General features: G+C 42.4%; 1 protein-coding gene across 1 annotated transcript; it reads right to left on the bottom strand.

Moving 5' to 3' along the window:
- Positions 1 to 13108: 13108 nt before the first annotated feature.
- On the bottom strand, positions 13109 to 14056 carry LOC138297001 (olfactory receptor 1f45-like). The gene has a single exon (XM_069236517.1). It carries the CDS (start codon positions 14054 to 14056, stop codon positions 13109 to 13111), a length of 948 nt encoding a protein of 315 aa, XP_069092618.1.
- Positions 14057 to 14531: the final 475 nt, after the last annotated feature.

Genomic DNA, 14531 nt, shown 5'->3' with positions numbered 1-14531 from the left:
AAGTACAAAGAATATTTTGTCTAAAAACAATAATGATACCTCACCCTCTTTGCGTCTTTCTGTCGAGTCTCACAATCGCATAGCCTTACGGAATGGCTGCAAGAATATCTGGTGCTTACTATTCTGTTAACTAAGTTTCAGAGAGAAACAAAGCATCTGGCGGATGGTCTATCAGAAAATAAAAAACCTTTGCTTTATGCTTAACAAGAGAGCAAGAATTCAACACGTAACAGCATGCCATAGATGGGGCATTGTGACTTACTTCCCCTTAGGGAAAGCCCGCAGCTTCATGGGAGACATCCAGCATGTGCCAGGCATCCCTGGCAATGGCAAGGGCAAGTCGCATGATTTCGCTCACCGAATAGCGCCTGACGTTTGCCTCCAAATGGGGAGGGGTCCTGGCCCCTAGCGCTGTCCAGATGTGGATGGGCACAGATGGGCTTTCCTTATGCACGCATTAGGTGTGGCAGGGCCACGTCCTCTGCACGGAATGCTCCATCCCCAACTTAAGTAGTGCCCAAATGAGAACGAATAGTCTGCCAACCACCGAAAATGGAAGCTGGCACTTGCTCACTCGCTCTAACAGGAGAGTCAAATATGAGCAAACTGGAAATGTGACAAAGATAAATCAATTTTAAAAATTCAAAGTGCCCCCAATGGTCCCCACAAGCAGCAATATGAGGTCTTACTAGGAGCATTTCCCGCTGATACTGCTAAATAGCCTTTATCATATCCTATCTCTAGAGTACAGCGGCTGGTTGGGATATTCCCCTCATGATTTTGGAAGCTTTAAAGAGGCAACATGTTGTCTCTTTGCTATGCACAATTTTGTCCAGGCCAGTGAGAATGAGTTACTAAAACTCTCTCAGGACAGTAAGAACCTCCTTTCCTACATTACTAAACTAGTCATGGAAACACAATGGCCATAGGAAAATAGGACATCCCTCTTTTATAGAGGGCTAAGGGATGACTCAAAGGGTTTCATGGCGCAAATTGTAGAATTACCCACCGATTGCTCAGAGTTCATTACCTTAGTTGTCAGACTTGACCTTAGTTTAATGGAACGTTCCTGAGAGGAAACCAGACTGCCAGCTGTGTGGTCTGAGCAAAAAGAGTCAGATTCTAGATTGGGGGCTTTTGTGGTCCTTTGACTGCAGAGGAAAAAGAAAGAAGAAAGAAATGAAACCTGTGCTTGTGTTGCAGTACAGCAGGGCATTTTGCATGAGCATCTCCTGCCAAACTGAAGGGAATTCGGAAGGCTAGCACATTGACTCCTGACACAATACCCAAAATGTTAAAGTGCCCAGTTGACTTAGGGATCACTCAGTCTGGTGTGGCTCTTGAACCAAACCCCAGTTACCTAGCTGATACCTCACTTAAAGCTCCACGACATTTAACAAAACTGGTCACTCTTATCGATGCACCCCAACAGAGGCAGGTTTTAAGCATTCTTGTAGATTTCAGGGGCCACAGGATTTTTTTTAGATCTAGCCTTGGCCTGTTCTTTACATATTCCACAGGTTAAAAAAAGTGAACCATAGTCTGTCAGAGCCTTATATGTCTCCGAACTCTCTTCTGGGATGATACTGTACTAACCTACTCTGCTATCCATAGTATGTGAGGAAGAGCATACAGAGATCTTGGTCTTTGATCACATTGATGCATCAACTTTGGCATTATTTTGAGAATCCTTTGGCATCAGTAACAAAATCCTGCTATTGATTGGTCCCTCCATCTTGTCACTTTGGCATCCCACTGCTGTCGAATTCATTGCTATAATAATACTCAGGAAGTTCCATCTGTCATGACTTTTACAGCCCCTAAACCAGACCCCATGCATTCTTAATTAGTACAGGTGGAGGTCTACCAAGTAGCGGTTGGAGGTATGTTGTCACAGCATGGAGACACTAGTCAAAATAATCTGGGACAGACACCACAGAACATTGTAAACGTAGAACACATAGTAAGCCTCTGCAATCCGGAAAACCTTCTTGGACAGAGTTAGGCAGAGTATGAGTCAAGAAGATATGGACTCTTGGGTGACTGGAGAGGATGGATAATCATGTGCACAATGAGCTTCCTTACCATGGTACCACTCTATATGGCCCCACAAAAGAATTAAGATAGGCAGTCTTAACCTGGTGTTATGGCACTCCATTGGCAGGTTATCCAGAAATACAAAAGACTTTAGCAAGCTGTCAGCAATGGGTTTGGTGGCCAAGGATGTGCATGACTTCATTCAGGCCTGCCCAATACTTCCTCAAAACAAGACATCCTATTCCGCCCCATCAGGCTATATATGAACCTTGCCAGTGCCCCCACAACCTTAGCATACCATCAGCATGGACTTTATTACTGACATCAGTAACTCCAATTGCTATACTACTATTTGGATAGTAGAAATTCTTTTTTCCAAGATGGTGCATTTTATTGCCCTAAACAAAATACTCACTGCCAAGACCCTTGCAATGTTGTTTATTCAACAAATTGTGCAGTTGCACGGCCTCCCCTCAATCATCATTTCTGATGGGGGTCCGCTATCCATTTTACTATTTCGGCATAGTCTTTGCACATTATTAGACATTCATGCTTGGCTATCAGCTGCCTAACATGCAGAAACTAATGGGCAGACGGAGTGGGTACACCAGACTTTGGAACAGACAGTGCAATGTCTATTGACCTCTACTCCTAAGGGTGAATAACTCACAGCATCCAGCCACTGGGATTTCCCCCTTTTATAGATTAACTGGTACTGATCCACGTATGATACCCGAAAATGTTATGTTGCATTCTGAAAATGTACCTGTCAAATGAGACCTTGTAAAACATCTGGCTGATTCACAAAAGCAGGTGTTATCACACTTACATCAGGCAAGTTTATCTATAGTAAAAAATGTTAACAGACATCGACAACTACAGCCAGACCGAAAGGTTGGAGATCAAATTTGACTGTCCACTAAACACCTGTGATTACAGGGGCCATGTAAGCTACCGCCCAGATATGTGGGTCTCTTTTCTATTGAAAGAGTCATTGACTTAGTAGCTGTGAAATTACAGTTGCCAGACGATTTACCCGTTCAGCCAGTGTTTCCTGTGTCCCAGTTGAGGCCTTATTATGGCCAGAACCGTCCTGTTCCCCTTCTCTCACCTATAACATTGGATGGTCATTTGGAATTCAAGGTACAGAGAACTCTGCTTGTTTTACTTGATTGCTTGGAAGGGGTATGATCCTGAAGAACAGTTTTGGGAACCAGCCAGCAATGAGCATGCCCATTACCTGGTTTGTTCCTTCCATGCCAGTCACCCAGGCGAATCACAACCTGAAAGTTGTTCCTTGTGTGGGCAAACTGTCACAACCCCCTCCTGCTCCCTCTGTGTCTCTACCCCTCTTGCGTCCTCTGCACGCCATGATATATTGACTGAAGCTGCTCATTACCTATGTTCAGGCTCATATTGCTTTATCCCATGGCTCCCTATGCATACTATGATATCACGAGTGATGTTTTCCCCGCATCCTCATGACCTATGTTAGGACTCATGTTTCTTTACCCCTATGGAGCTCTATGCCTGCTTCGATATCATGACTGATATTTTCCCTGCATCCTTTAGACCTATGTTAGGGCTCATGTTGCTTTATCCCCATGGTGCCCTATGCACGCTATTATATCATGACTGATGTTTCCCCCCCTCATCCTCATGACCTATATCCCCCCATTTCCCTTATGACTTATGCACCCCCAGCATCCCTCATAACTAATGTTCCCCAGCATCCTTGTGACCGATGCTTCACTAGCACCCGTAACTCCATTGCCCTTGCATCCCTGCAAGTGTTCTCCAAATCCCTTTAACCAATGGATTAACTGCATCTGCTGTTACTGGGGTCCCGGTATCATTTTCCATTAAATCCCTGCAGGCTTCCCCTAGAATCCCGTGAGCCAATGGCAAGCCTTGCTCTTGCTGTTACTGGGGGTTTTGGTTTAGTTTTCCACTATGCACGTTCAAGTTTGTTTCCTGGTTCCAATCAAGAAGTTGCACCTGCCAATTCTGTAAGGTCAAAGAGAGTATACTAACACATGTTTTCTCTAAAGTTTGTGAGCCTTCCAGACAACCATGTGCCCCATGTGCCACACATACCACACGTGATCTAGCTACATCCAGTGATCCTTTGAGAGGGTATATAAGCTCTGCCCCAAACCGAATCGTGTGTTGGCCTCGCTCCCTGTGGAATGCCCTTCCCACTCACCTGAAGAATCCTGCTGGAACCTACAAGTGCTCCAGTCTCCTTCAAGTCCATTGGAACCAGTGGTTCCTGTTTCACCAGCTGATTTTTGACATTTGTGTCGTTTAGGTCTTGTTTTACTCAGAAAAGTATTCTAAACCTGTGTGGAGTATGTTTGTGGAGTTTTCATTGTGTTACTGTATGTGTATGCTGCACAGATACTTTACACATTACAAATAAGCCGGACTGTTCTGTGCAAAGCTACCAGAGGGTGAGCACAGGTTCTTTTTCAGTGTGTATCTAGCTTTGACTTGACTAGGATTGTGGTCCCTACATGGACAGGGTGTATATCTCTGTCAAGTATCTAATAGGAGTCACTCTGATGATGGACACATGCCACAAACAACATGGCAGAAGTGTTTCCTACTTATCTACTTATAGAGGGTCAAAACTGTCACTAGCTGATCCCCCAACAATTGGTTTTCTAGACAACTAGCACAGTAAAAAATAACTAAGTAGGCAACTGAGAATCTTTAACTGGTTGCATCGTAGCCAAAAATAGTAACAACACTTCGAACAAATTATGAAAAAAGGATTTGGAAAGCCAAGTCTATTGCCCATCACCGGATGTAGGCTGCCTTGCTCCAAGATTTGAAATTAAATGATTCTAAGCATTTCAGTAGGAAGATAAACAAATTAACCCACAGTCATGTGCTGCCAGCTATTGTAACATCTCAAAAGAGGCTTGGACAACTCATATTTGGGCTGAGTGCTACATAACTTGTTTATATGATATAGCCAAGTTATGTAGCACTGCGTACAAATTTGGTTTAATTTATCAAGACAGCAATAAAGAAATAGAAATAACAATTCTTAGTTACACTTAATCTCAAAAAAAGGTCATAGTTACCAAAGCAAAAACTGATGGAGCTCCAGGCCCAAAGAGCCTGGCAACCGGACTTTTCAATTTCAATATGGAATATTTTTTTTTACATATTTGCAATCTTATTCAATAACTGCATAGTTACTTGTAGAATTCGCAATACGTGGAGAGGGACCATTTTGCATCCAATCTTTAAGGGAGGTGCCACAAATGACCCAGCAAATTAGAGACTGACAGCCCTGCTCAGGGTTAAAGCCACATTTTTTGCAAGTTTGGTATTAAAGGACCTGGAAACCTGGGCTAATCATTTAAGATGGTCCCCCTCACTCAGACAGGATTTTGTACTGGGAGAGCTACAATTACAAATATTCTCGCATTGTCACTTCTAGTCGAAGATGCTCAAGGCAAAAAAAGCCAATATACACCTTCTTCATCTTGCTTCTTGGATCTGAAATCCTCTTTCGATAAAGTGTCAAGGGCAACTCTATGGCAAAAACTAATGCAATGGGAAATCTCCTCAAACCTTTTTATAGCAATACATTGTCTTTATTCCAAATGGCACCACCATCTCAATAAAAACAACTAAAATGGGATGAGTTAAAACAAGGCTGCGTTGCCTTCACAGAACAATTTGTCCTGTTGTCCTATACAAATAAACATGGACTGGAAATAAACCTTAGGAAAACCAACATTTTGGTTATTGCGGGGTCAACATACTACCAACAAGAAAAGTTTCTAAGTGACATCTGGATCGACAGCTACCACATATACATATCTTCAAGTTAGACATATACATATCTTTGAAGTGAGAGGTAGATTTACACTAGGGGTGGGTGAAACTCACAGAGTTTTACTCTGCTGAATTCAGTGTAGTTATGTTAGAAATGGGGTCTCTGGTTGGCAGTCAGTTTGCACTCTGTCCAAGCAGGGACCCTCACTCTAGTCAGGGTAATGGAGATACACACTTAGATAACCCCTGCTCACCCCTTTGGTAGCTTGGTACAAGCAGTCAGGCTTATCTCAAAGGCAATGTGTAAAGTATTTGTACCAACACAGTAATACAGTGAAAACCCTACAAAATGAACACTACACCTGTTTAGAAAGATAGGGAATATTATCTTAATCAAACAAGACCAAAACGACAAAAATCCAGCTTACACAAGTCAAGATATGAATTTTCAAAGTAAAAAGACTCTTACTCCATAGGAAACAATGGAAATGTTGATTTTACACAAAGTCCCTGGTTTGCATCAAAAATAAAGCCGCACAGGTGAGCATGTGTCTGAAAAGTCAGCGATGCGTCAATTTCTTACTCGTAGGTGAGTGTCCTTTCTTCTTCAGTCGGGTAGGTGATGCTTCGTTGTTCTCCCTTGCAAGAGAGCAATGCATCGATTTCCAGACAGGGCACCTTAGATCTGTGCAGGTTCATGTCGACTTTGACGCCCATCGCTGACGCGTGAGAAATCCTGGTCGCACGGTGATGAAAAACCGCGCTTCGTGGGGTTTCTGATGTTTTCAGCAGCCGCAAGCGGGCGTTGTGTTGTTTCTCCAGCCACGATGCAGGCAATGCATTCAAATCAGCTGCAAGGCAGGTGGGGCGTCGTTTTTCAGCCATGTTGCAGGTGATGCATCTAAATTTTCCCTGCACGGCTCCCTGTGCATGGATTTCTGTCTTTGTTCTACCAGCTTCACCTTTCAAGGGCCCAGGGACTGGATAGGCCACCACTTGGCAGGGCAGGAGTATCAGCAGAGAGCCCAGGTGCTGGCAGAGGATGTCTTTGATGATCCTGAGACTTCAAAACAGGAGGTAAGCTCAATCCAAGCCCTTGGAGATTCTTCACAAGCAGGAATATACCACAAAGTCCAGTCTTTGTCCCCTTTCACAGGCAGAAGCAGCAACTGCAGGATAGCCGTACAAAGCACAGTCACAGGGAGGGGCAGCACTCCTCCTGAGCTCTTCTGCTCTTCTCCTTGGCAGAGGTTCCTATTGGTTCCAGAAAAATCTAAAGTCTGGGGTTTTGGGTCCACTACGTATATCCCTTTCTGCCTTTAAAGTAGGCAAACTTCAAAGGAAAATATCTGTTGTTCATAAGATCCTGCCTAGCCCAGGCCTGGCTCCAGACTCTCACCAGGGTGTTGGAAACTGCATTGTGTGAGAGCAGGCACAGCCCTTTCAGGTGTAAGTGACCACTCCTCCCTCCACTCTAGCCCACATGGCCCATCAGGATATGCAGGCTACACCCAGCTCCCTTTGTGTCACTGTCTAGAGAGGATATTCACAAACAACCCAACTGCCAGTCTCACCCAGACTGGGAATTCACAAGCAGGCAGAGTCACAGAATGGTTTAAGCAAGAAAATGCCCACTTTCTAGAAGTGGCATTTTCAAACAGACAATTTAAAAACCAACTTTACCAAAAGGTGTATTTTTAAATTGTGAGTTCAGGGACCCCAAACTCCAATCTCTATCTGCTCTCAAAGGGAAACTTCACTTAAGACATATTTAAAGGCAGCCCCCATGTTAACCTATGTGAGAAATTAGCCTTGCAACAGTGAAAACTGACTTTGGCAGTATTTCACTGTTGGAACATGTAAAACACATCAGTACCTGTCCCACCTTACAACATACACTGCACCCTGCCCATGGGGCTACCTAGAGCCTACCTTAGGGGTATAAACATGTATAAAAAGGGAAGGTTTGGGCCTGGCAAGGTACACTTGCCTGGTCAAATTGGCAGTTTTAAAAACTGCACTCACAGACACTGCAGTGGCAGTTCTGAGCTATGTTTACAGGGCTGCAGGCCCACTAGTAGCATTTGATTTACAGGCCTTGGGCCCCTCTACTGCACTTTACTAGGGACTTACTAGTAAATCGGATATGCCAATCGGAGATAAACCAATCACCAATTCAGTTTAAACAGAGAGTATATACACTTTAGCACTGGTTAGCAGTGGTAAAGTGCCCAGAGTCGCAAAACCAACAAAAACTGGTCAGAAAAAGTAGGAGGAAGGAGGCAAAAAGTTTGGGGATGACCCTGCAAAAAGGGCCAGATCCAACAAGTCAGCGAGATTCTGTAGATTTCTCCCACCCAAGAACACACAATCTCGCTGAGTTTTGATGCAACTCCCTCAACACCAACCAATTTCTCCATGGCTAGCAGTCATGGTTCGTCACAGCTCATCAGTCAGACAGCTCCCATGCATTTTGAAGTTGTCCGGCTCCTCATTGCAGACAAGGACGACTTCTTTCTCCTACTCAGTATCAGACAATCAAGCACTTAACATTTGTTCATTGCTTATTTCAACACCCCTTGGCTACCTAGCATTTGATACACAGCATAGGATAACATTTTATTGATAAGCCATTGAAATATCCATAAAAGGAAAAACAAACATGACCTAATTTGAAAACAACGTAACCAAAAATCAGCAGTAGGACTAAATGAGAAGTCATGGATGTAGCAGAAAATAGAGACGTTGTGGTTGAATAAGTAAAGTAAATCAGGTTAAAAAAAATGGAGGGAGTTTACAGTAAGATGCTTAATGACACAATCATTCAACCCATTATATATCTAGAGAAGGGTGATTTTGCCTTTTTGTTCGGCTTTAGCCTCTGGTCCAAAAGTTTCTCTAGATCTGGATATACGATAAAAGTAACATTGCGCCAAGATGTTTATTATTATGGACTTGTTCGACCATTGATCAGAGACTTCAAAAGAGGGTACAGTTTAAAACTTTCATTCAGGGTCTTGTGCCTTTGGTCAGAGGAACTAGGGAAAGAACATAATGAGAAACCCAACATATTTTAGATATGAAGTGGTTCTTCATAGAAGGACAGTGTGGACTAATTTTTTCCATTCATCTCTGTTTTTGGACAGGGCGAGAGTAATTTCACATGTAATTATTCCTTTAGGCGTGTAATCTCATTTTTTGTACTTCTAGAAGCTAGGTCATCTCTTCCCTCGTCAATAAATTCACTTTGCTACTTTGTTACTTGTCATACCTTGGCATTACTACACTATTTGTCATTCGTCCTCTGAAAAAGCTGCCATTTGAGACAGACAGTGAATGGGACTGATGTTGTCATTCCTGACTCTGATTATAGTTTGTGGGGAATTAACATTTACTGAGTGCAAGTATTATCTCCTTGAAGGTTCTTCTGCTATAAATTAACAGTTGGCATCATCCAACTTCACATGTATCCGTCCTTTTTTAAGGTTTGGCTTGACAGCACAACCGTCATCTGACATGAGAGAGGGGCCTTGGCTCCGCCCACATGATGGGAGCCATATTTAGATGATTTGATTGGGCAGACATTGTTTACTTCCTTGGAAAGAGGGCCTGTTTTGTACGCCTATTGGCTTTTGGTGAGTTTCCTTTAATCTAATATGGCCTCCGCTCTAAAAAGTGATGAGGCAGTGGTATGCAAGGGAAACCCTTGACAATACTTGTTCCTTACTTTATACAGTATTGCCAGCACTAAGTTCCACATTTCAAAACTAATTCTCTGTACATTCTTTCCATTCATAATCTGCCAGGTACTTACATGGGCTGTCCATGACTTCAGCCTGTGACAAAGCTGTCCATTGCTAATGTTATGAAGGATGCCAATTTGTCTGTATTTTCAGCCCTTCCAGGTCGATTACTAGCCTATACTACTATTGAACATATTCTGAGGGTCCGAAAATGCTCTAAGGAGACCTAGGAAAAAATAATTTTCGGTTCTCTTAAGGACACGGAGGCAAGGGTTATGCTTCTCAATTTTTAGTGTAATTTTCACAGCAGCCAATGAAAACAGTTGAAACAAACAAGCTACATTTCCCATAAAACCAACCACCTTTATCAACCCGAGTCACTTCAACTCCTCCTCTTTCTTTGCTCAGTTTGACAGAAGAACAACCATTTGGAAGGCAAATAGCACTTTTAGACGATCAAAGTCACTCAAGCTCCGAGAAGGAGATAAATATCCGGACTACCTTCAACATTCAGTCTAACTGCATATGGAAAAGACGGGCCTTTTAGCCCTCCAGGATGATAACTCCAGACAAACCACAGGACCTGCGGCATGGCACCATGCTCCATGATTGCGCCATCTATTCAGAACAGAGTTCAATCCAATCCTACTTCTGCTCAGTACCTGGAGCGATAAAATACGAGGTGATGTCCATCACACAGTTCAAATGCATATAACAGGAAGGCCCACCAATCTACCATTACCAAACAAGATCCAGTCAAGCAATTCATTCTGAAAGTAGAATGGATACACATGCTGAATAATGCGTGGGATAGTCCTTGCCTCCGTGTCCTTAAAATAATTGAAAAATATTGATGAAACAGCTAGAAAATGTTTTATTCTATGTCAGGACCGGAGGCTCAGGTTATGCTTGTTTAAAGCTCATCCACCACCACTGATGCCACATTGGATATTGGCTTCTAACAAAACTTCTTGGAAGTAGATTCAGAGGACCAATCAGCTGCTCTCATAAAGTTAGAGCCTAACAGAAACATTTTTGACACCATCATATCCATGACCAAGTGTGCTCCAAAAGTACTTACATCAATCCTGGGTCCTGCCATGTGCCACATGATCCCTGGTGCCAGAATAGCTGCTATGACAGGGCCAGTTTTGTACTTCAGTGCAATCAACAACTGCTTTCACACATTGCACAATGCACAATTTAGAGATGTCAGGAAAACTGGGATATGCAACACATTTCAAAAAGGTTTTCATATGATTAAAAATCTGAATCAAACATTCAAGTAAAAATACTCTACCTTTTAGGTCCAGTATTCTCACATCCAACATTCTCCTACAGAATATTAAACATAAAAACATGGTCAGTTGGCTGAACCTGCTTCCTTGAGAGATCGTACTTGTCCAGCCAACTCTGTAGGAACGTCAACACTACGTCAATATCCCATAAGCAGGAATAGCAAGGTTGGGGCTGTACTGGTCAACCTAATACCTCACATAATCTTACTCACTATGGGATGCACTCCTACAGGTTTACAATGAACCAGTAAATGACCCACAGAAATAGCCTGTCGACAATTATTCACAGAGCGATAGGCCAGCCCATCTGAGGTCAAGGAAGACAGATAATGAATTAAAAGTGCAAGTCGGGCCCACAGGAGCCACATGTTAGTGTCAAACCAATAAACACATCTGTGCCAGTGCTAACCCTGTGCAGCACCCAGTTCTCCCCTTATGGACATCACACACTACCCCTATGAAGATGATTGCACTGTGGTCCCCCTAAGCTCATCATCCTGTGATTTGTTTAGTGCACACCACCACTTATTGTTCTAATGCCCGTCACTTGGGCCCCACGCCTTGTGCTGTTCTACTCTCCCTCACCCTATGACTCTTACTGCACATGATTAATTTTTACTCAACGTCTTTTTGCAAGTGCATTATGTGTGTCAGATCTTGTGTATTAATTATGTTCATACACTATACAAATATCAAACCTTTTTGCATCAACCCACACATCTTCATCAATCTACCAACCAATCCACTGCCCCCACGCAGCCAAAGCAACCCAACCACCTATTCCTCTATGTACATAGACAAACTCATCATCAACCCGTCCGTGCATGTGTCCAATATTCACTTATGTATGCCTGTTCCCACATCCACGTGTGTTGCCTGAATATATTTGTGATTTAATGTGTCTTTAGGTATTATATGTGTATACTGGTGCTTGTACATGCAATTTCTTTGTGAATCCAACTAGCGCACACAAAATGCACCATTACTTCAAAGATCATATAGATGTGAAACATGTGAAAAACCTTTTGGCTTCTCCAGTGCACTTCTAATCCACTGACTCTGTTACTCATCCAGGCATTGATTCATCCAATGATCCAGCCTTAAAATCATTTTTACAATTACATGTGCACCCATACAGAATACCACACATAAACTCTCCAGTCATTGAAGAAGCATGTTCAAGAATAAACCAGGCCTATTGGCTTTGGCAGTGTTCTTTTCAAATATTTAAAAGAGGCAGTCTCAGTCATGGGACAACGGTGTAGCAGCATCTCCCTTTCCCTTACATATCTAAGTTTGACATAGTGATTGGTGGTGTAGGGGAGAATGTGTTTGATGTCTCCAGTATTTCACCTGGCTCCAAGAGGAGTGGGAGGAGAAGTGGATAAGAACAGACTATCATATGCCATTTCACCTCTTCTGTCTGTCAACTACCCGGAGACCAGATTAAAGTGGCAAATCACATCAGCCTAAACCCCGGATTCAAAACATGTTTGATCACTTTCATGACGTAATAATAGTGGCATAAACCAAACTGGTTTTCACTGTTCTGATGTTAGAGAAGGGACTAATCGGCAATAGAACACCGCATTAAAGATAATGGTTTCCTATGGAAGCCAAACACAATTTATACCTATGAATTTTGTTTTAGATTTTGACTCCACAGTCAACGTTTTATGAAAACAATAATTAGCACATGCTCTTTTAAGGCAGATTTTCTCTTCATTTTTTCAACTGAATGAATGGACGCGACGGCGGTACTTAAAAGTTCTTGTATTTGGTCATCTCCTATAAAACAGTATCTAAGAGGTTAGCATTTCCAGAAGTGGACCGTGGTCGTAGCCATTGATGAGACAATACAGTAATATAATCAAATGCTACCTGTCTTATTTTCTATATGTTTTTTTCAAAGTTAATACAGCAATAGCTCCTTGTCAATATTATGAGAAAGCAAAATCTAATTTTGTTTAAACATTATGGGGCATATTTAAGAGCCCCTAGTGCCATTTGAACGCTACATTAGCGTCATTATTTTTTACGTTAATATTGCGTTAGAAGGCCAAAAACGCAGCGCCGTATTTACAAAGTGGCGCAATGCATGCACCCGCTCTCACCTCCAGCTCTCAGTATTGGACACCTGATGATAAAGGTTCTATAACATTTCAGGACAAAATTAAGTAAAGCAACACATAAGATAGCCACTGCAGCAGAAAGACAGATGGGTAATATCAGATTTTATTTCCTCCAGAATTTTTTTTGTTTTTTCAGAGCCCTAGCCAAAGCACTCTTGACTTCCTTGTTTCGAATACTGTAGACAAATGGGTTCAACATGGAGTTTACCACACTGTACAACATGCTGATAATGAGGTCCTTCTCCAAGGTATAAACAGAGGTTGGGCGGATGTATGTGTATAGCACTGGGCCATAGTTCAGAGTCACTGCCGTCAGGTGGGCAGAGCAAGTGGAAAATGCTCTGGATCTCCCTTCTGTTGAAGGCATCCTGCATATTGTGGCAATAATGAGGATGTAGGATATGGTAATGCAGAGGCATGGACTCAGCAGGATTAAGGTTGTCTCGATCAGTTGAAGGAGCTCATTTGGGGATGTGTCTGAGGAGGACAGTTTTAAGAGTGGTGGCAGGTCACAGAAGTAGTGGTGTATCTCATTGGATGCAGAGCATGATAATCGTGCTGCCATAATGCTGTGTGCTGCTGAATGCACATTGACGATCACCCAAGAACCGACCACCAGCCTCACTTGGACTACCTTGCTCATTATCATAGCATAGTGCAGTGGCTTACTGATTGCCAAGTATCGATCCACTGCCATGATTGCCAACAGGAAACCTGTCATGTTACCAAAGGAGAAAAAAAAGTGTAGTTGCAGAAAACACCCATGGAAAGAGATACTTTTCCTTTCCAAGATGATGTTGGCCAGCAGTTTTGGAACTGTTGAACTTGTCAGGCAAATGTCTACGAAAGATAAGATACTTAGAAAAAAGTACATGGGTGTGTGGAGTTGAGTATTCACCCGGGTAATAAAAATAATGGTGCTGTTTCCCACCAGAGTCACCAAGTACATCAATAGGAAAACCACAAACAGGATTATTGTGTGCTCTGGAGGCTCAGAAAACCCTAGAAGGATGAATTCAGACACTGTGCTTTGATTCCCTTTCCTCATCATCTTTAGAGCTTGGACCTTCAAGAAGAATAATGTTTAATGAGATATCATCAAAGAGCCCCACATGTTATGATATTTAAAACAAATGATTTTTTAAGTGTATTTAACTAATAAGACTTAGGAAGCCCGCCACCAGACAAAAACATTTTTCAAATGATCTTTAAACTGCTTTTACTGTCCATGGATAGAGAAGTAAAAATAATTCCTGAATTTGGAATGACAAGGAGATGATGAGTCAACAAATTAAACCCTTAGCAGTTAATTAATCTGGCTCCAGATTTAAGGATGGACGTGCAAGGGAATTTGAAGGCAGCATGACCAAGAGAAGGATATGGCAAGAGTAACAAAAGAATATGCCACCAATTATAGTTGATGTAAAGAGCAAATCAACACAAAGAGTCTTAACTGGAGAGACAACTAACAGAATTCTGAAGAGGTGTAACAAGAGACCATTGATGAACAAAACATATGAAATCAG

The sequence above is a fragment of the Pleurodeles waltl genome, chromosome 5 (assembly GCF_031143425.1).
Source record: "Pleurodeles waltl isolate 20211129_DDA chromosome 5, aPleWal1.hap1.20221129, whole genome shotgun sequence".
Lineage (NCBI taxonomy): Eukaryota > Metazoa > Chordata > Amphibia > Caudata > Salamandridae > Pleurodeles > Pleurodeles waltl.
This window is presented reverse-complemented; position numbering and strand designations above follow the sequence as displayed.